Genomic DNA, 22578 nt, shown 5'->3' on the forward strand with positions numbered 1-22578 from the left:
CATCAAATCAGTAATGAAGGACGTGCCTCGTACAATGGTATCGTCGGACCGACTCTTGAAAGACATAAACGAAAGAGGACTGGAAGACATTCAATGCAGACATGATTATGCTACTTGATAAACGTACGTAAACAACCTCCTTTCGAGGCGAAGGAATAACAGAAGGAAAAGATTATGGGTATCCGTAATGGCGCTGATGCAATGCAGAATGCGACAAACAATGAAAAAGTACGTATAGCCTCAGCTAGAGAAGCCGTACAGGGCCGCAAGATATCGCCGTCTTCGAAATCCTCGCTGTAGGTATCTACCGCTGACCGAACTGAATCGTCAGCTTCCCCTTGGCTGGCTTAATCTGTTCCAGCTCCTCCTCGCCCTGGTTGCCCATGGCGTTCTCGAGCCATGTCGTCTCGTCGTCGTCGTCGTTGCCGGCGGAGGATGGGCGCTGGCTTCGTATCGACTTGAAGCGCTCGTTGAAGAGGTGTGCGTATTCGTCGTTCTTGGAGGGCTGTTCGGTGACTTCGGGGAGGGCGCTCGGTTGGGAGACGGGGATTAGTTGCCTGTAGAAGATCAGTGTTGTGTTCTAGTGAAGATGGAGAACCCCCAAGGGACTTTGTGGCCCTTAATTCGGAAGGTGTGGGCTCCTTTGAGGGAAGGTGCGAGCGACTTCGTGGGAAGGTGCAGACTCCTATGCAGGAAGGAACGCTCGAAGATGAGGAAGGCGGCACTGACTCGTTTGTCTCAGCGCAAATACGCTCCAGGTTCTCTCGTTGACGTCGAAGCTCCTCCGGGTCTGGCTGGGGCGCGTTGTGGGTGCTGCTGGCGGTTCCATAGTTGGGCTGGTACTGATCTCCGAGTAGGTGCGAGGCGTCCGAGTTCTGTAGGAGAGGGTCAGTACTTGTATAGCTCAGTATAACATCCATGAGGACTTACATCAGACTCAGAAGTCCTTCGCCCTCCCAGGCACGACGAGCAGATACCCATCGAATGGCCGCGACGGTGGCTGGCGGAAGCGGTGGAGCTGTTTACGCGCTAGTGTGAACGGAAATCTATAGTCTATACGGAAGCGACGGGAAGGCGGCGAGCGTCTACACGGGGCATGCTGTACGGCCCGTAGAGAAGAAGCTGGCGCAGTTGTCGAAGTTCACGAGCGATGCTTCCTTGAGTTGTGATGATCGGCACCGGCAATCTCCGGGGGTCTTGGCGGGCAAGGAGCCGCATCGTCACCTGAGCATCTACGCATCCTTCCTTCCTTCACAAGCTTTGCGCTATTCAGCCTCATTTGTTATAATGCTGTTATATTCTATGTAGAAACAGCCTATTTGTTACTTTCTCTTCGTCATATAGCAAGCCTCTCTCCCATACAAAACAGACTGGGTCTCGAATCAAGCCCTGGAGATGTCATCTCGATCCCTATATACAGCAGATTATGAACCTCGCAACAGCATCCTTGCTATACAATCTCATAACATGAGCGCATCTCATTTCTGACACCAACAGTATACCTGACAGGCCCTCTTCGTGGCTCTTTATCGCCTAAAGCCGACGAACAATCTTCTGCGCTTTGTTCCTTGAGCACATCGCGCTGCTCATTGTGCACTGAAGATTGGTGTGGACCAATGTCACCCGTTGTTCCTCCCAAAACGTCTGAAAGACTTGTTACGCTGCCCCACCTCATACAAGAAAGAACCTGAACAGGCCTGCGGACTACATCAAGACAAAGACCTGCAAAGTGTCTGACCCAACGTCAACGTAGGCTCCAGGGTGTTCAGCTTTTTCCTAGAATGACGCGGCCCTAAGGATTTGGTGGTTGACGAGGCCTTGTTGACGAACGAGGCTGACGCTCGCGGTTGCGCATACTCCTCGGCCCCGTTGGTGGCTGAAACCCGCTGTCCCACGTACTATCCGCAGCCAGTGGTTGTTGCCGCTGCTTTTGCCGTGTCGTCTTGTGGTTAGCCCGCGTAGTCGCTGCTGGTGGTGGTGGTGGTGGTGGTAGCGGCGGCGGCGTCCTTGTCGTGCTAACGTCTCCGGCACCGGCGCGCGTGATAGGAGCTGGGTTACGCCCATCCGATGCTGTCTGAACCCGAGGCGGACGGGTGTTTGCGTCCGTGTCGTCGTTGGGTGGCTTCGGCTTGTGTTGAGCTTCGAGAGCCGCGATTTGCCTTTCCCAACCTCGAACCAAAGATTGCTCCGCAGTCCGTAACAGGCTCAGCGCATTGGTATCGAAGCCAAGAGTCTTTGGAACCGAAGCGATCCTTCCGGCAGCCGATCCAGGAGATGCCGTGAGAAACTCGTGCAGTTTCATCAAGCGGAAGAATTCTTCGGGCGCAAGGAAGCCCCAGATGTAAAAATTTGGTGGAACCTTGGCTCTTGATATCTCGCCAGCGAAGACATGAGTTGTTGGCTTGAGGTCTCTGGCTCGTCCCCTTCGCCCCATTTGGAGCTGGACGTGCGGACTGTTGTTCCCCCCAGGTCCGTTCGGGTCGCCTTTCGTCGCCATTCCCATGTACTTGGCGCGTTCCGACTCCGATATCCAAGACACATCCAAGCCGCGATCACCGACGCTGCGACAATACCAGCCGGTGACGTAAGTAGGTTCAACTCGGCAAACCACAAAAGGGACGTCTTCTTTGATGTATATCAGTCCTTGCGAAGACATTGTGAACTTCTCTCCAACTTCCGCTTCAGGGTCGGACGAAAAATCGCAATGTCGAACGGATATCACAGCTCCGGTTTTGAGCAGATGCGTCAGATCTTGGTGACACGTGTCCTGGGGCTGTCCATACTTCGGTCCCCATTGAAAGCTTGTGTTCTTGGTGTGATCTATCACAGTGTAGGCTATGCCGGGAGCTGAACACAGGCGTAGCAGATCTGGAGTGCGATCGGATGGATCTGGAGTGCGCTTGGTAGGATCTGAAGTGCGCTTGGTAGTATCTGGAGTGCGCTTGGGGGGAGCTGGAGTAGGCTCAGGGGAGGGCGATTGTTTCTGGTGGGCATCGCGACCTCGAGCATGCTCGTTCCTGGAAGGTCGATCGCCTTGTCTGGCTGGGTGTTCCCGCCGCGGCTGAGTAGGTTTACCTTTCCGGGCTCGTTTTGCAACCCTGGATGGGCTCCTAGGATGGCCTTGATCTCGGTCACGAGAGCGCGTGCGTGAGCGTGATCGTTTTTGACCACGAGGAGGCTCATCTGGTTCGCCATGTTTAGAGGGCTCATCGCCTTGTCCGTCGCGGCCGCGGTGATCTTGCTCCTCCGCGCGATTGTCATCGTGCTCTTCGGCCGGTCTACGATCATTGCGTAAATCGTATGGTGACCCTTTGGCAACCTCCTGTGGAACCTGTGCACGTTCGAGGCCCGGAGGCTGCTTTGGGGTTTGGCTCCCGCGAGGCATGGAGGTCGATCCCGTTCAAGTGTCGAGGCGTGGTTGAAAGGTCCAGGCGAGTTGAGGTGCCCATGGAGTGGTAGCGACTGTGATCCCAGATGGGGCTCTGTTGAAATAGGGGCAGGCATCGCGGTTGTCTTGGCCTCAGTGAATGTCGAAAGTCGTTGCATCTGCTAGTCGTAGGCTGAGGTACGTGCCCAGTGGTGTTGTGTATGCTCGATCCAGTCTAGTGTCGCAATCTCGCTGACAGAGCTGGGCTGTCGAGAGCTAGCGAGTGTGAAAGGCCGTTGTCTTAATGAAAGAAGAATGATGTCTTTGTTGTAGCCGCACTACGTTTACCGAATCCGGATATACGTGGAGCTATAACTCTCCTTTGTTCGAGGCTATATCATCACGACTCATTTCGCCATCATGCAATCTTCAAGCTGCCGACAATGGACGATCATCCCCTATTTTATCATGACTGGGACCCCGAATATCATACCAATCAATTGAAAGGCATATATCGTCGCTGGACGTCGAAAGACAGAGAGAGAATAGAATGCACTGATGGGTCAGCACATTTCCTACGCGTTCAGGACGGGCGAGAGTCGCCTGATGCGTTGGTTCTGTCCAAACCATTGGCGGAAAAAATACGCAAAGCTTTATGCATCGCTCACCAATACTGGAGAACTCCCGAAAGCGTAGCTGATGAAGACAAGGGCCGTTTCGAGGCTGAAGCCAGAACCGAGGCTTGGGAGGAAGAGTTGGAACACCTGATAGAAGTTATGAAGAAGAAGGTTAGAAAAACTGGACAAGCTACTGATCAGGAAAGATATAAGCTGCAAGACCTTTTAGAAGAGCGGAAGAAGTGCCATAGGACGAAGAAATACTACCAATATTACCGTCGCTTAGCCGAAGACTCGGTGAAGTTAGGCAAAGAGAGATGGATAAATGCTTGGTTTGCGGTGCAACAAGAACTCGATCGCCTGTGGGTGCGTGGTGGTCAGATCGACAAGTATGACCCTGATCGAGCATCTAGCCGGGGTGGTTCAGTTCCAAGACAACGAGAGCCGCGCGCTCGCTCAAGATCCCGGGACAGAAGACATCGAAGATCACACCGCGAACAGAGGCGAGAGGCTAGATCGCAAAGTACAAATCATGCCCAACAGCCTCGCACTGATTCTCGGTCTGAGTCTCGTTCTCGACCGCGAAGGCAAGACAACAGGTCCAGACATCGCAGAAGAGAGCCTCATACCCATGACCATGGAAGGCAGGAACGATCGAGTGGGCGAAGTCGTGGACAACCTCGTTATCGCTCTCAGTCCCGCTCACGGTCGCAAAGGCATGACGGTAGACAACACCATGACCGAGCTTCCGAGCATTCACACGATGGTCTTGCGAGTCCGCGTTCGCCGGTTTCATCTCATTCACATGCTCAAAGTGACGCTGAACTGTGGCGCATGGAGGAATCCAATTGCGATACATGCGACATCACCTCAGCTTGTTTAGAGATTACAGCGAAACCGACTCTTGACTGGAAGAGACCGGGCGACTATCGAGACGAAGGTAGCCAAGTCTCTGAACACGACGTTATGCCATCGGCAATTATGGCAGATGATGTCGAGCAATCATTTAGCGATGTAAGCATCGACGAAAGCGTCGAAGCCATGGCAGATCAAGTTGTTGAACACTCTGTACCAATCTCGCAACAGGCTCAGGACTTCGAAGATGGCCTGCATCAATTGGCGCTCGCGTACAACAAGAGAGACACGCTATCTCCTGAGCCGACTGAACCATCTGAAGACTGGCCTCATCGCCCCAGTGGCAATAAGCGGAAGCGGGAAGATTGCGAACTGAGTGAAACGAGTGAAAGGAAATCTCGGAGAGTAGTCGAGTCTCGAAATAGTGTGCGCGAAACCCCGTTACGTAAAGACTCCGCTATCGAGTGGCTCCAGGAAGAAACGCTTGAGCAGGCAGTGGTGGAAGGGACTCCAGAGTCGATGAGAATGTCGATTCGCGACTTCTTTAAGCCGTAGCAAAGTCGTGGCGAGAGTCTGTGTTTAGCCTAGTTATAGATAGATGATTGTACTTTTGTAGTCTGACACCCAAATGAGCTTTTTCTGTTTTCATCCGTGTTGAAACGCGACCCGGCAGGCGTGATCATCACGCGTGAGAGGTGCGACTGTGAGCTCATTTCCGACTCTCAATGGAATCTGCGCCTTCTCTACTCCAATCGGATGCGCCAATCACTTTCTGAATCTGGTCGATATTGGCGAAGTTGTGGCGCGCTGAAGTTCGGACGATTTGGTGGTTGTGATGTTCGGGTGGCTCGAAACGCGCGCCGGCTCAATTCGCGGCCCGGCATTGTGATTTCTTGGCGTCTTCGGGCCCCTCTCAACGATCTGATCTTCACGCCACTAGATTTTGGAGTCGATAGACACCTCTCACATTTCAACGCAAGTGTGAGCGAAATTATGAGCGTCGCCAGTATGCTCGCTCGAACTCGCACCATATCGGTTCAGAAAGGGCTCGTAAACACTTCATTCATAGCGGCACTCGCGTCTACACGTTCGCTTTCATCTACATTCGTACAGCCTCAGCATGGGCCGCCGATAAATTGGAATATACATAGTTGCGATATTGATGCCGAGCCTTTACATCGTTACAAAAGAGGTGGCTATCACCCCGTCCACCTGGGTGATCGTTTGAGCAATGGCAGATACAAAGTCCTGCACAAATTAGGTCGGGGCGGATACTCTACTGTCTGGGCTGCGCGCGATAGCAGGTCACGCTTTCTGCGAAACACTGACAACTTGAGCTGAGATTCTGCTAGGGACCGAACGTATGTCGCTTTAAAGATATCGGTATCTGAGATAACCCATAATTATCGAGAGATTGCAGTCTTGCGTACGATAGCGGCGGCGCAATCGAATCAGCCTGGCTATCAGCATCTCATGAGAATGACAGATTTTTTCCAGATTAGTGGCCCAAATGGAACTCACCAATGCCTCGTGTTGGAGTTGTTAGGACCGAGTGTGGCCGATTACCTCGACGCGCATTCCATGGAAAGGCTTCCCGGAAAGCTTGCGAAAACCATTGCGAAACAAGCTTTGCTTGGTTTCTGCTTCCTTCACGAGCGAGGAATTGCCCATGCAGGTACAGTATGATGACAGTGTGCATATCAATTCCGCTCATTGTCCTTAGATCTACACACCCGCAACCTAGCGTTCACGATCCCTTCGCTCCAAGCCTTGCGAGAAGAAGATTTCCTCCGGAAACTTGGACAGCCCGAAATAGGTACTGTGCAAAGAAGGGATGGCCAGCCAATAGGGTCTAACATGCCTCGATACCTCGTCAGACCCACTTCCTACCCTATAGATATCAAGTCACCCTCCCGCTCGATCAAGATCATAGATTTTGGTCAATCTTTCTTAAGCGACGAGTGTCCTGGCGCCCTGCGTACTCCACTTCCCGTGCGCCCCCCGGAGATTATCTTCAAAGATAAGGTGGATTATCGTGTAGATCTTTGGAGTATGGGTTGTTTGGTGAGTTGGGCCTTTGCGACATGAACCCAAAGATACCGCGATGGAAATCTAATAACTTATCAAGCTTTTCGAGCTCATTGTCGGACAGCCACCGTTTGACAGCTTCATGTTAACGCCTGCAGGCCTTGTCCAGCAAATGCTCGAGGCAGTCAGCGACGATTTGCCGGATCGTTGGAAGATGGATTGGCATGCCATGAAAAAAACCTTGGATGAGAGCGATCCCACTTGCTCACTGCAAGAATGGTTAGAGGAAATGTACTTTGATGGGGAGAGGCGCGAGGATATGAGCCGAGAAGACATTGTGCATGTCGGCGCACTTATCAGAAGCATGCTACGAATGGAGCCTTCCGCTAGGGCATCAGCGAATGCTGTTGTTCAGGATCCTTGGTTCCGGGAGGAGTAACATGTCTCGGGCATTAATCTGGTAGCACGTCGCTGTTGCGACCTGACTCAACATGTTCACACTATCTTATGTAGTCGCAGATAATTAATGTAATCAAATTGATGCGCATGTAACCTCGATCGAAAAATTGGAGAAAGAGAACACCTGGGCATGGTCATTGCAAGACTATGAGTGATGTCATGACATGTGCTTAGTGTCACCGTGCGCCTCGTCTTCGGGTTAGCTTCAGGCGATCATCTCGGAGTTCTCGCCCTTACCCCCCTCGACTCCCTTTTCCTCTCATTATATCAAGACCGAAACGGCCTTCGCACACTCTGTCGCCCCTCAGATAGGTATCGGTTTTTCTGCGCCTCAATTCTCGTCGCATGCGACATGTGTGGATACAAGCTCACGAGAACACGTCTTTATTCGGACTTTTGAGTCCCGAGTCCGCCGCGCCAGCAGAGTCCGAAGACTTCACTTATCCCGAATTAAAGGCTTTACGAATCTATGAGGACCTCAACTCGAAATGCGACGAGGCCTACAATTTGTTTGAAACCAACACCCGACAGCTGTCGGCCGATGTACCGGCCGCAGCAATTAGGCTTGTTGGACCATCGTCAACGCAGTTATCATACGAACAGCGAGCATTGACTGAGGCTATCACGTTGCGATAGCCCTGTTAAAGCTCGCATATACTGCACTTTGAACAACGAAGTCACTTGACGTAGGGGTCTCGCAGTCAGAAAATTACACAAAGAACGACGCGAACATCGTCTCGTCCCTCGGTCGTCAAGGAACGTCGATAACAAAAGCTTGAACAAAGCACATCGCGCCATCAAGAATCCTACACTTCATTGTTTTACATCATGTACAATGAACAAGGCCTCGCTTTATATCTCGGTGGTAACAAGCCAATTTCTTCAATTGAAGCTCAGCGTAAGGTATATCGAGAATACCTCTTGAGATGAGATACCGACATCGACCCATATACGCGCTTCGGTTCGGATGCCAGAGTAACAAAGACGCTTCTTCGTACGAGAGGCCTCTTGTACTCTCAACCATAGTTGAGTAAATCTCCGTTCTGGTACTCACCACCCTGCTCATGCCTGCCACGACCACCATCGTCCTCGTAGTGTTCACGCTCGGGACCGCGGTCCTGGTCGTGGTCGTGATTGCGCCGCTCAGGATGCTGGTACGCGCCACCCTGTTCAGCTCCGTCACGGCCACGATCGTCCTCGTAGTTCTCACGCTCGGGGTTGCGGTTGTCGTCGTGATCGCGCGACGCATGGTTATGGATAACGTGAGGCTGATATCTTCCATCTTGCATCACGTTGTTCACTGGCATGAAGACAGGACGGTTGATATTGTCGCCGAGACGCGTGTCGGCAGGGCGGTCGTGGCCTTCTTGCTGATGATTGGGTTGATCAGGTTGCGCTGATCTACCAGGGTAACCTCGAGCATAGTCTCCGTTTCGGTCAGCTTGACGTTCACGAGGTAGTGGACTTCGCGACCGACTACGTTGCCTTCCAGGACCACGTGCGGGACGATCGCGAGGCCTACCGCCACCTGTGCCACGAGGACCAGTAGGGATCTGGGGAGATGAAGGTGCATCTTGGAAGGCAAACACTTCTCCTCCCGGTGCTGGGACGTACGGGGGAGGTGCTGGCATTCGGTACGCTGCAGGGAACAGCTTTGGCTTGATAGAGCCGGTTGGTTGCTGCCGCGGATAGTGGTTATTCTCCAAACCTCGCCGTACTGCACCCTCGTCGACTCCAGATGGGGTCGGAGGCATGTACTTAAGCTCGGCAAGCCCAACAAAAGCGGCATTGCGAACCCACTTAACCATACCAAGACTGTCGTCTGTGAGATATCCTGCGAATATGAAACCCTGAGTGGGTATGACTTCGTTGGCAACAAGTACATTGAAGTTGCAATGTGTCTTCAACTCCTGGACTGACCAGCCTTCATCTTCCTTTGGATGCATGAGGATATTGTCATGGGGGCTATGTTTCCTTGAAACATCTTCGGGCCAACCTCGACGGTCAAATGGAAGTAGTCGCATGAATTGCCAACGGTTCCCAGGGTGTATCTTGTCCAGATCATGGCCTTGAGAAGTCCGGCCCCAAGTAACTAGGACTACGTTGGGGAAGACTTTCTGGACTAAGCAAATCCTCCATCCTGAGAGAGCTTTGCCATGCGCAGTCAAACCACATTTGTCCCCCAAGACCTGTTTTGGGTCCACCGCGTACTCGGAAGTACGAAACCAAAAGAGCATGCCTTCCCAAAACACCTCGTCGAGACGTTGCCGGATGGGTTGTGGTACATGAGTGGATTGCTTAGACATGATCATCGTTGTCAAGCCATCATATTGCGGGAACAAGAGCCCGGCAAGGTCAGGCATTTCGAGACCAAGATTTCCGCGCTTTATGCAACCGCCATTGGAAGCCCACCAAGAAGCGAAGTCTTGAATGAGAGCCAGCATCTGCCTCTGACCAAGTGGTGTACTGAAGTCAACGATGAGGTTTGGCCTTTGTTGTGCGCTTCCATACGCTGCTAGGAACTGCATGACTTTGCTTGTCTTGAATGTGTGCTCGGTATCCGCTCGTGGAATGGTGATAGGTGCATCGGTGGAGCCTAGGGGTGACTCTCGCACGACGACATCTTGGTATGATTGACCCTGACGACTACTACCACTAGGGCTGAGCTCGACTGGAGAGGGGTGTTCAGACGGTGGGCGAACGGCAGTCGCATGTACGTCTCCTCGGTTATTGGCAATCGGTCCCCGCGCTTCATGAAGCCGTGCGGTCTGGTCTTGGGGAATGGCGACCAAGCTACGCTCTTCCTGACGAGATAGTGGAGGAGCTGTGTTGGTACCCGGACGAGACTGCAGCTCGGGTGGCGAAGGGCCGGTTGTTTGCCTACCATGAGGGCGTGTAGGTTGCTCTTGGGAGCTAGCAGCAGGTTCGCGCTCTTCCCCGGGGAACTCCGAAGGTGTATGATACCCGTCTTGGCTATCAACACTCGCTTCGTGTGCTTCCCGTTGTGGTTGTGGAGAAGGTGCGTGAGTCGGCTGCGGTGCGCGCTCGATCTCTTGTTCAGGGTGCGAGGTAGGGCTGGCCGGGCTCAGTGTCAAGCTTTCCGAATCGGCGACGACCACCTCCTCGAGTTCATCGAAGGTCTGACCAGAGTTCGTTACATAGCCTCTAGGACGTGTTACCCGTGATGCTTGCGGACTGTCTTTGTCTGTCTTGATTAGGATAGTTCTGGAAGTTGTAGAGGGGAAAGGCTTACCTTCATGACCACGACGACCCGACATGTTTGGCGGATGCGCAAGTGTTAAAGGGTTTTGGTAGGTGTTATGATCGAAACAGTTGTGATATTCCGGTTGAGGGTTCGGTTGAGAATTAGTTTGTGTAGAAAGGTCTATCTGGGAAGGATCAGTGAAATGCGCACTTGATGTAGTCGATTTCAGCGCAGTGATTCGCAACAGTAGCGCAAGCTCTGCCCCCTCCGGGTGGATCAATTCATCGTAATCAGAAAGTTCCTGACGTAGTGCACTGCTGCATTGGGGCGATCTGTGCAACGAGTGAGTGAATGTAGCGTGATCATCTAGTAGTTGTGTCTGCCACTGCCACTGCCCCTCGGATGGAACCAACCTAGTGGGCATCCTTAATTGATACAGAACAGGCTGCTTTTGAAAACTTGGTGTATATCTAGATCCCACTTCCGAGTTCTGGGATGTACGTGGACAATGGTGTCTTGCAATAGCCAATCAACTCGCGCAGTCGTACACTGTGAAGTCTTCCATAATGAACATATTGAAAGTGGCGTGGCTGATAGTCCTGAGCAAACCTTTGTTGTTAACTTACAAAGCAGCGTTGCGGTCAAAGAAATCTGCTAGCTTTGTCATGATGCTTAAAAGCAGGGAAGCTTCGCGCATCTTGTCGCAACGAATCCTATCTTCCAAGACGATAGCCATGTACGACGATGCAGAATTGAATACGACTTTCTCCGAAAGAGCTTGTCAGATATGGGTGCATCCAACGGCACACAGCTCGGGATCGAGTACCTTGCGGCCGCGGCTCAAGCGAGTACGAGATGGTAGACGCGAGGCTTTGGCATTGGTTCTAACAGAAGAGCTTGAGAAGAAGATTCAGACCGCTCTTGCATTAGGTCGTGGTCACATTCATGCAGTACAGGACGTCAAAAGATGGAAGCACGAAACGCGCTTGAAGCAAGCCGATAACAAAGGTTCTTTGGAGTCGTTCACTCATCGCTTCAACGTCAAATGCGCAGAAATACAGCCAAACAAAGAGCCGACCGAATTCCAAAAGAAGACTTTGAAGATGTTAGCCCAGAGTGTCGAGCGAACGAAAGCCAACCAATGTATCATGGATGAAACGATAGCGAACTACGATAGGGATCTTGCGCGCGGTTTGAACAGGTGGCGGAAGGCTTGGGCCGACATAGACAAGATTCTAGCCAAAGTGTGGACAGATGCAGGGCGGCTAGTACCCGACGACGATTCAGATGCGGACAACGAAAGGCCACCTAGAGCGACTGAGTCAAAGAACGAAGCCGGAAGAAACGGAGGCATGGCGAATATACTTGGCGACAACTTGCTGTTAGCTGCACCGGAGGTAGAGCACGCTCGACAAAGGCAGGCGGGAAGACGAAGAAGCGATATCTCGGAATGGCAGAACAGTGTCGAAGCCCAAAGCCCCACGAACCTCGACAAGGGGAAAGGTGCAAGTACACATGGTAGGCAGACTATTAGACGCACCAATAACGCTGGAGATCGTCCAACATCTCCGAGCTCGTCCCAATACTCTGGTGAGCATCCGCGAAGAACGTATCGGGCATATCCGTCGCGCCCGCCGCCGCCGCCGCCGCCGCCGCCTCCCCCACCACCGCGTCATGGCCACGATGTCTCCATGCCCCGCCACGCGCGACAACAAGCGGATGATCGTGACGCGCATCGAGAACGACGGAACCGAAGTCGATCAAGCAGTCCAGGACGCGAACGAGGTACATCTAGAGACGCACCGGGATATCGTGAGCGTAATCACCGCGAAAGTCAGCAGCGTAGGACTCGCGATGAAAGCGCTCGGAGGATAAGAAGTCGAAACCCGCCTGAAGATGAAGGGAGGGGTTGTGGTAGATAAGGTGCTTTGTGAGAAGTTTGGTGCTGGGTATCTTGTGGAGCATTGTGTAGTAAGGCAGTATCGTTACTTTATTAATGCTGAGCAATCGCGGGTCATGTGCCGTTCTGGAAAGTGCCGTTAACGTGAAGAGACATGTTGACATGACTAGAGAAGTTACATTATCGATGAATGCAAGCTGCGTTGCATCGTATCGTGACTGTTTGGACGGTAGTCCGTTCACATGCCATCGAAACCAGACAGTGCAGAGAAAACAACAACCCCTAGCTATCCCATGCTGTGCAGTTAATAGAATGGTCGCATCGCAGAAACCCGCACCAGACCCCGCGACCCCCTGTCTCCAGATCTCGATCAATGATTGCTAAGAGAGCTAAAAGCCTCCATCGCCACCTTTCCTTTCCGGGCTAAATGATGAGTTCGATACAGGCTGGTTGATGTTCAACGATTGGTTCTGCTCTGTCACGTTGAGGATGGGGTTGACCATTGCTCCATCGTGAGTTTGATGCAAGTTTTGCGCCATAGCAGGACGGTTGATAAAGGGACTGGCCTTGGGTTTTGTGTTAGCATGAGCAGGAGCGTTTCGTTGACTAGTGGCGGTAGTATCGGCCTCTCCACCCCTAGAACTTTGATCCGCCCTCATACCATCCGTAGCTTGCACTGGTGCTTGCTGTTGCGCATGTGATGTGGGCCGGAAAAGAGTTTGAGAGATGCCTTGGGATGGACTGACCTCGCTGGAAGAATGGTCTCGGGAGTCGTCAATTGAGGACTGGGCGCCTTTTCCTTGGGAATCTACTACTGAGTATGCGGAGCTGAATGTGCTCGACTCTCGTAGAAGGCTCTTAGACTCTCCTTTGGAAGGATGGGTGCGTAATTGGCCGAAAAGCATGTCACGGTGTTGCGCATTGCCTGGACGAGGCATCGGATCCCGAGGACCACGGTTCGCCATTCGAAGGCCGCGCTCCACGGCATCCTTATCCATGCCTTTCGGATGTGCGATGAGTTTCCCATCTGGGCTGTATGCATTGGCCTTCAGTCCGACGAACAGATCGCGACTGTCCTTATCAAGTGATCCCACAGGTACCATGCCCTCGCTAGGGCTGTGTGGTACGGCATCCATCGCAGAGAAATGTGCGTTCGCGTTGATCGCACGGTCCCTGTAGCTCGAGACCCGTCTACAGATTAGCGACTCGTGTGGTGTCCCGTTCTTCTCAGCTCGCCGGTTTCGTGGCAGCGGCCCGAGGATATCGTCGTGAAGATGCATCTGCATCCAACGATCGTTTTCGTGTAGATTTGATACCCCTTTTCCGTTACTAAGTCGACAGACTGTTGTCCAGATGTTCCGCGGAGTCACTTTCGCGACAATATGCAGACGCCATGCAGCGCAAACCAGTCCTTGTGAGCTTGGAGCGGCCTTTTCACCAGGTTTCAGGGTCGGGTCGAGCGAAAACTCCACCACCCGATCCCAGAATGCGTCTCCGACAGCAAAGTAGTCAGTGAAATCGACATGAAGTGGCTTGGGGATACTGCTGGAATAGGGCGAGCAGATGATCGTGAATATACCCTCACGCCCAAGTGAAGAGTCTAGCAAAGTTGCAAGTCCTACAATCTCAATGCCGAGAGCCCCCATTTCGCGGATCTCAGTCACGCAAGGGACGAGCATCTTGAGCACTTCTCGTAACATATCCTTGACGGTATTGCGTGTAGATTCATTATTGATCAAAGATTTGTCCTTGATAGATGCAACAATCTGACCAGTGACTGCTGTAAAGTTCGTCATGATCTGCATGATATCTGGGGCTGATCCGACGAGGGGGGTTGAAGGTGGTGTTGGCTGATCGTCCGGTGTTGTTGGGCTTTGTGGCGCGCTATGGGTCTTGGTGCGAACTCTTTTTCCGTCTTCGTCAGGAGTGTATTCGTGTGAACGCTTCTTGGTACTTAGTTGAAGCCCGAGTTCAGTGGTCTCGTCGGTCGGCTTTGACTCGGTGTTGCCTGTATGGCGAGCGTATTCGGTCAAAACTCCATCGACGCGCAGCAGATCCGATGCGTTCACGGCATGGTCACCACGGTCGTCGGCCTGCGCTGAGTTAGCTACTTGTAGATATCTATTTTGTAGAGCTTTATGTCGTGAAGGATAAAGCACACCCGATGGCCTAAGCACAATATCTACGTACCGAAGACTCAGATTCGTGTGGCTCCATAGTAGTGGCAGAATGCACTACTGGAATCGAGTTGAGCGCGCACTGCGCAGTGCACGCGGGGCAGGGGAAGGTTTGGTCGTCGAATAGTGTTTTCTGCAGAATGGTCGGGGACTCGGGGTAGGTCGAACTATCTGCTCGGAGTCGGCGCAGTTGTTGATGCGAAAGCAAGGCGTGTGAGTAGACGTGGGCGGCACTTTGGTCTTCCTAGAGTGGAGCACGAAGCAGTTGCAGTTCACATTTGTCCAAGCGCAACGTCAGATCGCAATCTAGCCTGCAGCGCGGCCAATTCAGGAAGACCAAGTGACGCTACAGTCTCGAGTGAAGATTATGTAGTATTCACTGGCTGCGCAACCTGAGAAGAATTGGACCTCTTGGGTCAGTCCCAACAGTCGCTCCATCTAAAGTATGCGGTACCCAGTGCTGGTGTAGATCCAATCCTAGACATTCCTTGGAGCCTGCACATCGACCTTTCAGAATCCATATATGAGATCGACTTACAGACTTGAAAGGACATCCTTCCCAGCGCACGTTCGTAATAAGCAGTCCAGTCCAAGACTAGGCACTCAATGAAAGCAGGTTTCGCCTTGTGCATTTTCCTTTGTCTGCTTCTTTGACATATCAGTATCGTATATAAAACGTAATTGCAACCTTGCTTTCGTCCAAGAAAACTTCATCCTCGGTAACAATTTCACGCCATCTTTCATAGAGCCCAAAAAGACTTGCAAAATGCCTTACCACGCAGGTCATCCACCTGTAAAGGAAGAACGGATTGTCGCCAGTTGGACGGCACCAAACGGGGCCCGTAGTTACGAAGGAGCACGTACAAAGTTGACCGAAACCATGAATGGCGAACAAAGCGTCCTTGTTCTGACACTGTCCGGTGAGCTAGCGACGAAAATACAAAAAGCACTTTCCATGGGCCGACAGCATAGACTATCCACTCAATACACCACAGCCAAGATAAAGGAGCTTGAAACAGAGAGACTGGACAATGCGGGTTTGGTGGAAGCTCTTGAATTTGAGCTACAACACAAGAAGAAGGAGATTGATCAGTCTCTTGTTATGAGCGAGAAGCAGAGAAAAGAGCTTAATACTTTGGCTCAAGACCTTCATCGTATGCGCGCTAATCATGGTGTCATTGAGCGTAACCTGGTCTACCTAGGTGAAGGCGACGTAGAAGAGGTGGGCCGATGGAGAGACGCGTGGTTTGAAGTAGACAGGCTGCTAGACGTGGTATGGATGGAAGCTGGAATACTGAAGCAGTATGAAAGCACCCGTGGAGATCGAACCGAGAGACCTGCAGCGGCACCTGGCCATCGATCCGGAAGGGAAAGGGGCTTGGCTGACGGACAGGAGTCGACTCGCGACGATGGGACGAATGGCAGGGGCCGCGGGGGACGAAGAGATCGTTCTCAGTCAAGACGTAGAAGGCGGACGGAAAATGAGCCACGTGGAAGATGCAGACGTCAAGACGGGACGCGAGTTGTGGACGACAGCGATGAGCTTGACCAGCGAAATGGTAGCTCCGATCAAGAAGACAGGAATCGCCATAGGCGTAGTCCGTCTGCTGACAGCAAAACAAGGGAGGAACGAACTTTACGAATCGAACGGCTTGTTAGGCAAGAACGTGAGGATTTTGAACGCGGAAGAAGAAGCAGCTCTCGACTACGCTCGCGACAAGCTTCAGCTCGACGAGGAGAAACCAGACAAAGAAGGAGGGATTCTCCCAGGCAGAGAAGTCGAAGTCGAAGTCGATCACCCTCCTTGGATGTGAATCGAGAGAGACGCGATGTCAGAAGAGGCGGAGAATATCGTGACCGCGAAGATATGGGCCAAGATAACCGTTATCGAGTCGGCGGCGAACGCAGGCGTTCCTCACGAGAGCACCGTAGATAAGCCATCCAAAGTTTGAGCAGTTGCTATCTGAGAGGCGAAACCGACCGTAAACTACGCTGAAGGCTCGGACAGTGACAGATACTGGCTTTAGTCCGTAGGTGAGGAGAATCGACACCCGCAGATTCATGCGCAAGCAGAGGCCAGGTGATAGGCCCCAAGACACGAAGCTCGTAAAGGTGTACGATGCTTAATTCGTGCATCATGTACTACGCAAATTGTCAAGCCCAGTAGGAGCCCATCGCCGTGTATCCACCGAATGCACTTCCAGGTAGCGCTCTCATCAATTATGGTGTGGTGTGCAGGTCGAAACCGAGCGGTGGAGTCTCTTGTTCTCATCGACGCAGTTCGATATTTGTGGGAGAATGACCCGAGACGATCATAGGACGGCGTGGAGCGTGAGCGGTGTGTCGGATTGGCAATTGACCATCATGCTGGTAGGTGATAGCAAGGTCTCCTGGGCGAGATCAGCATAAGTTGGGACGACTTGAGATGACAGCTTTACACCATGTACATATGTACATGGCAATTGAGGCCACTGAAATGAGATGAGCGGAATAACTATGCCTTAGCTCGAGGTTCTGCATGGGCGCGATGCTGGTCTCCAGGAGACTTTCGATGCGCGCGAGCCTCTGTGCTGGGCGCGCAAACTTTCGTCTCCTTATGGCGATCATGGTGTACACAAGTCAGTCATTGCATCCGATTAGAGACACGTCAAATCAGTTGTGAACGGAGGGTGAATAAGTGCAGTGGCAGTGCGAGTGGTGAAAGAACCTTGGAATGCTGGACTCTCGCTTACGCGTGACTTTCGCGTCATGGCCCGTGCACTGACGCCACCAACAGCTCTTCTCCGCCCGATCTCCATACACAAGCAAGCAACTTAACATTCATTCACGAGAACATTTGATAGCATCTTCCATTGGCAACAATGATACTTTACATGAATCCGACCAGCTTGGCTCCCACAGTTTTGGAAAGCTCATATCAGCTGAGCCCGCATTGATACAGGGCATGTACGACGAGCGCGCGCACTGAGACGAGGTGCTCGAAACACCTTACCTTGCCCAGCTTCCAACAGGTTCTTCCGTCTCCTCTTCTCCATATACCGTCGCGCTTCCTCCTCGTCAGAACCCTCCAGGAAGTACTGAATTGCAGCATTAAGAGCGATCGTAACAACCACCAAGGCCACGCGATCCGGGAGGACCTTCGTTGTCGTTCTGGCGGTCGGTCCGGCCTGTAGACTCCCGGCTGTTATAGTTGGGGCTAATGTACACACTACCGGCCGTGATGCCTTTAACGGCATTGTGCCAGGACTGATCAACGCGGTCGGTCCGGCCTCTAGACTCCCGGCCGTGATAGTTGGGGCTAATGTACACACTACCGGCCGTGATGCCTTTAACAGCATTGTTCCAGGACTGATCAACTTTTGCGGCGTGGTCCCCGCGAGAGGCATCAGCCTTGCTTCGGTCAACGTCGTCATATTGGACGGCCCTCTTTCCCTGGGTCGGTCGCGGTTGTGAGCTCCTGGTATCCGAACCACGAGGGCGCTGTGGCCGATCTTTCTCGTAAGATGCGGTGTTTGAGCAACCACGATCCTTTCGAGATGAAGCCCGGTGGTCTCGACCTCGTCGATCATGAGAGCGGCGGCGATGATCGGAACGCCTACGATCGTTGTCGGACTCGTCGTCATCCGGATGATGTTGAGAAGTCTCAGTTCGACGAGGGGGTGGCCGGCGGTCAGGTCGTGGATACGCTGTGAGGCCCATGGCGTTACGGCCATCGTCTATAGCATCCCAGTTGATTGAGTCATAGAGTCCGTGTTTCAGTTTGTCGGTTCGCTGCGATGTTGTCACTCCATTTCCAATCGTCTCCAGCAGGGTGACACTGGCTTCATCGAGATATCCGGCGAACTCCCAGTCTTCCGTAAGTGTGCATCGACTGGACGCGCCTGCAAGCACGTATGACATATCCGAGATGCGAATTGGCTTCGTGGCCTGGCTTGTGTCCACCTTGAGAACACCGTGAGGGCCATGGTTAACGGGGTCTCGGTCGCGAGCATCAGCTACACGTAGCCACTGCCAGTATGTATCCGGCGGTATGGACGGAGCGCGAAGCCCTCGCTCACCGTGAGTCTCCACACACGCAGTCAGAAACTCGTTGTCGCCTACAATGGCGCGAACGATATGAAACCGCCGTTTCGTGGAGACCTTTCCCAGTGCAGTACCAGCGGCGTCGTTTCCGAGAGGAGTACCTTCGTCATAGGAGAACCCCACTGTTCGCTCCCTAAAGACCATACCGACCTTGACTCGATGTTCAAGAGGCATCTGGGGTGCACGCGGGATGCTCACGGCTGATTTGCTGAACATCATGAATACGCGGTCGTGGAATGCTGGGTTCAGATGGACAGCAAGGCCCTTGATCACCGCACCAAGATTAGTATGGACGAAGACCACATTGCGCCGCAGTATCCCGGCGACGTCTTCCGTCATGAGGTCGCTGAATCTGCCAGGAAAAGAGGTGAGGCGATCGGTCATCCAGACCTCATCTGTCTTTGCTTGGCGTGTGAAGTAGGATGCTTCCGCCGCGCCCCTGTGCTTTGTGGTCCTTGGGCGTTTGGCTGGATGCGTCTCACTGCCAGTCAAGACGGCGCTCGGGTCACCCTCAACTTCAGTATCGCTGAGATCGTAGGACTCCTCGTCGAAGTCATCAGAGGGGCCAGTAGTCACTTCCATGTGTTTGCGCTTTTTCGAAACATTGGGCGTAGTTCCAAACGCGGGGATAGCAGGGGCTATATCATCCTTCAATATATTAGCTTAGCTCGCGGGTTTGAATAAATTGCTTTGACGGAAAAGAGATCCGTGAGCAAAGCTGGGTTGATGCTCAGGGGAGCTTTTGTTGATAGTGGCGAGATGTCATCGTACCTCGTCATAGTTGAGTTGGGGTGTCGCAGGCTGGTACGATTGGTCCAGGGGAAGTTTCCATGCACTGAAACCTGAAAGCATGTCAGCGACATTGAGAGAGTAATGTAGTATATCGTACCTTGTCCGCGCCCGTCCGGATCAGTCATCTTGGAAGTTCCGGTCTTGTGTACTATGATTGCAAGAGTGAACAGATAACGCTAGCAGGGTGGGTGGTACCGAGCAAAGGGTGAGCACTTGACTTTATATACCCCCAGAGGAGTTGGAGCTTAAATCACAGAGTGAATTCTGAGAGGCCGAAAGACTTCGTGGTGCCAAGCCTGCACCGTGACCTTGGAAGCGAGGAGATTGGCCCCAGGATAGTGTGGTGTTGAGAACCTTCGGATGACGTTGATTTGCAAAAACCGCTGTACATAAAACGTGGTACGTCCATGTCAAGGTGGCCAAGAACGTGAGTTCATGTTCTTTGTTGAGCGATAATACTTGTGTCCCTTGTTTGACTACACGCCTTCCTCAGCTTTGTAAGTTGCTTGGGCCTCCCAGGTCTCAGCCCGCAGTGAGCATGCTGGTGCAGAATTATCAGTTGTTACTCACTCGGAAAAATCGATGAATGGCGCAGGCGCAGACGTTATCCGAGCTTGCGCGTGCGAAATAGAAAGGAGCAGTCGCATCTGAGTATCAAAACCCTGTTGAGACTGCAAGAGTCATCCAAGTCAAAGAGGCAGACGACGATCTGAGGAAAGTCTCCGCTGTCACATTGTCCAAGTAGCTGACTGAAGGGCTGCAGACAGCGCTCTGCCTGGGAGGAAGTTATCGTTCGATCTTTAACGACGCTCGGGCTCTCCGCGGAAAATTCAGAGCTCAGGGTTGGGACGCAGCTGCCCTAGCACGATCGACAAAGATCCAGTTAAAGCTGCCTTTGTTGACTTCCACAGCCAGAGATCTACGACAAGGACCTGCACTTGCATCTCCACGCTAAATGTCTGTCGTTCAACATCCACCAACAACCGTCTTCACCTACCCTTTACCATTACACCAATACATGTCAAGATGTCGCATGAACTGCCACATCCAGAGACGTCGTCTGAAAAGGCCTGCAAGCAGTGGGCGACTACGGTGATCAACCAATCAACCTTCTGCAACCAACCCAAGGTTGTTGACATAGCTCTTCAACAAGATCAAGATCAGGTTAAGGCCTTAGTCCTTTCCAGACAGCTTGCAGCTAGCATACAGCGAGCGCTTTGTCTTGGGAGAAGCTTCCGAAAGTTCGAAAGCGAAGCTGAGGTTCATCGACAGCGATTTGAGACGCAGGGTCAGGATGCTGCTGGCATAGCCGAGTCCACGGACTTTCGGTCACAACTCAAGAAGAAAGAACTGGAACAAGCCGGGACTCCTAGCGACAGACAAGCGGAAGAATTGGATGATCTATGGCAACAGTTGATGCGAAGCCGAAACAACCAGGGAATCATCCTCAATAACAAATCAATGCTAGAAGACGAACTCAATGCAAAGCGAAATGCGTGGCGCGATGCTTGGCTGGTCGTTGACCGTATGCTAGATCCGGTGTTGATAGAATCGGGGTTCCTCAAGCCATATCCAGAGCAGAGGCAAGGAAATGCTGATACAAGGCGAGCAACGAAAAGACATCATGGGAATGGTAGATCCCAGATCAATGCTGCCGGTGTTGATCGTCAGAGTGATACAGCAGACCGACCGCAAAATCGGGCAAGAGTTGTGATGGACATATCTGGAAAGCAGCAGGCTGCCGAGATAGCGGAACTTCTATACAGAAAGTATCGGGATAACTTCGATGAAGAGCTGGGAAAGGCTAGATCAAAGAGCGAAGACAATATTGGACCAAGAGGGTCTGCATCCGTAGCAGCAGACGACGAAAATGAAGCTAAAGCTCGCGATGACTTCCGCCAGGACATTTGGATTACAAAAGCGCAAGAGCTGGGCAGGGCGTGGGAACAAAAACGGGATGACCTGAAGTCCGCGCAACTACGTGCTGTCGAATTGCTCCCGGAACTTGAGAGCAGCCTATCCATACGGTCCAGTTACTTTAATGTGACCGAGGATGGGGTGTGGAGATCCGGAGAATCAGCAAGGTTGAAGCTGATGAAAGCTTGTCAAGGCTGGCGTCAGATCGCGGCAAGCGAGGGTCTTGGGAGTGACGTAGGCCACTCTGTGACCAGCCCGAACAACATGAGGGATAGCATCTATAAATACTCGGTAAGGCCCCAGGACAGCGGTTCTCGAGGGATGATTGAGTACAGGGCAGCGCCCTACAGCAGGCGTGGTCAACAGTCTCCTCGTAACTCTGCGGAAGCGAGGAAAGCTAGACTGCCGGTCTGGCGTAGCGAGCTCAGACCCTCAGAGGTAGGCCTGTCGCCACTTGAGGGCTTTCGACGTGCCGCGATGAGACAAAAGTCTACCACGAAAGGGAAGGCACAGACCAGCTTGCACTTGCGTCGAGAGGCGCCCCAGACCAACGTACATGATCGCGACCACCATGGCTACCGCCAGTATAGTTCCTCGGCCAGCGAGCAAAGCTCACATCGAAATCGAGCTCCTCGAACCGCATCGTATTCACGTAGGGCTGCTGAAGCATCGAGGTGGCATAGCCGTGGAAGGAGGGAGGCCGTCGAGACGCGTAGCGATCATCGGCCGAGCGATCGAGGAGCCAGGCTGCATAAAGGCAGGCCCGATAGAGACAGTATTCGAGGACGCTCAAATGTGTCGCATGGAAAAGAACGCCAGCGGGATATCAGGAAGCATGCGGCGGCCGCAGCGAAAGAGCGTTTGCGTAGAAGTCGACCTCTGGGACGCGAAAGACGAACAGCGATGGAGATATTGGGGATGAGGTCGCGGCGACCATGAAGGTGGTACTGGTTTGCGGTCAGTTCGGACGGAGTGACTTACACGTGCCGTTCGAAACGGGGCGGTGACATTATAATAGTTTACTGGATTGACATTTTGACATGAGAATGAGCGTAGTCGTGATCTTCGCGTATGTTGTGTTGTCAAGCAGGACTCGTGACGGTGCACCTTATTGCTCATGGAAGATCAGGCGAGCGTTGGAGCGTTGGAGACGCGCCGAGCGCTAGCGCGCGACGCTG

General features: G+C 52.6%; 6 protein-coding genes across 6 annotated transcripts; 2 read left to right on the forward strand and 4 right to left on the reverse strand.

Annotated features, from left to right (window-relative positions):
• Nucleotides 1-304: 304 nt before the first annotated feature.
• Nucleotides 305-981, reverse strand: J4E92_007517 (uncharacterized protein; the record flags this gene model as incomplete). Its single annotated transcript, XM_051498880.1, has 3 exons — nucleotides 305-557; nucleotides 730-875; nucleotides 931-981. The coding sequence occupies 3 exons, from the start codon at nucleotides 979-981 to the stop codon at nucleotides 305-307; spliced, it is 450 nt and encodes a 149-aa protein (XP_051351154.1).
• Nucleotides 982-4309: 3328 nt separating this feature from the next.
• Nucleotides 4310-4867, forward strand: J4E92_007518 (uncharacterized protein; the record flags this gene model as incomplete). The annotated part of the gene is made up of 2 exons (XM_051498881.1): nucleotides 4310-4346; nucleotides 4398-4867. The coding sequence occupies 2 exons, from the start codon at nucleotides 4310-4312 to the stop codon at nucleotides 4865-4867; spliced, it is 507 nt and encodes a 168-aa protein (XP_051351155.1).
• A 3475-nt stretch (nucleotides 4868-8342) lies between these two features.
• Nucleotides 8343-10604, reverse strand: J4E92_007519 (uncharacterized protein; the record flags this gene model as incomplete). The annotated part of the gene is made up of 2 exons (XM_051498882.1): nucleotides 8343-10489; nucleotides 10580-10604. The coding sequence occupies 2 exons, from the start codon at nucleotides 10602-10604 to the stop codon at nucleotides 8343-8345; spliced, it is 2172 nt and encodes a 723-aa protein (XP_051351156.1).
• Nucleotides 10605-12820: 2216 nt separating this feature from the next.
• Nucleotides 12821-14648, reverse strand: J4E92_007520 (uncharacterized protein; the record flags this gene model as incomplete). The annotated part of the gene is made up of 2 exons (XM_051498883.1): nucleotides 12821-14524; nucleotides 14622-14648. 2 exons carry the CDS (start codon nucleotides 14646-14648, stop codon nucleotides 12821-12823), a joined length of 1731 nt encoding a protein of 576 aa, XP_051351157.1.
• A 1378-nt stretch (nucleotides 14649-16026) lies between these two features.
• On the forward strand, nucleotides 16027-16422 carry J4E92_007521 (uncharacterized protein; the record flags this gene model as incomplete). The annotated part of the gene is made up of 1 exon (XM_051498884.1): nucleotides 16027-16422. One exon carries the CDS (start codon nucleotides 16027-16029, stop codon nucleotides 16420-16422), a length of 396 nt encoding a protein of 131 aa, XP_051351158.1.
• Nucleotides 16423-17698: 1276 nt separating this feature from the next.
• J4E92_007522 (uncharacterized protein) lies at nucleotides 17699-19608 on the reverse strand (the record flags this gene model as incomplete). Its single annotated transcript, XM_051498885.1, has 3 exons — nucleotides 17699-19339; nucleotides 19463-19533; nucleotides 19581-19608. The coding sequence occupies 3 exons, from the start codon at nucleotides 19606-19608 to the stop codon at nucleotides 17699-17701; spliced, it is 1740 nt and encodes a 579-aa protein (XP_051351159.1).
• Nucleotides 19609-22578: the final 2970 nt, after the last annotated feature.

The sequence above is a fragment of the Alternaria infectoria genome (genome assembly GCF_024043175.1).
Source record: "Alternaria infectoria strain BMP 0036 chromosome Unknown scaffold_12, whole genome shotgun sequence".
NCBI classification, from domain to species: domain Eukaryota; kingdom Fungi; phylum Ascomycota; class Dothideomycetes; order Pleosporales; family Pleosporaceae; genus Alternaria; species Alternaria infectoria.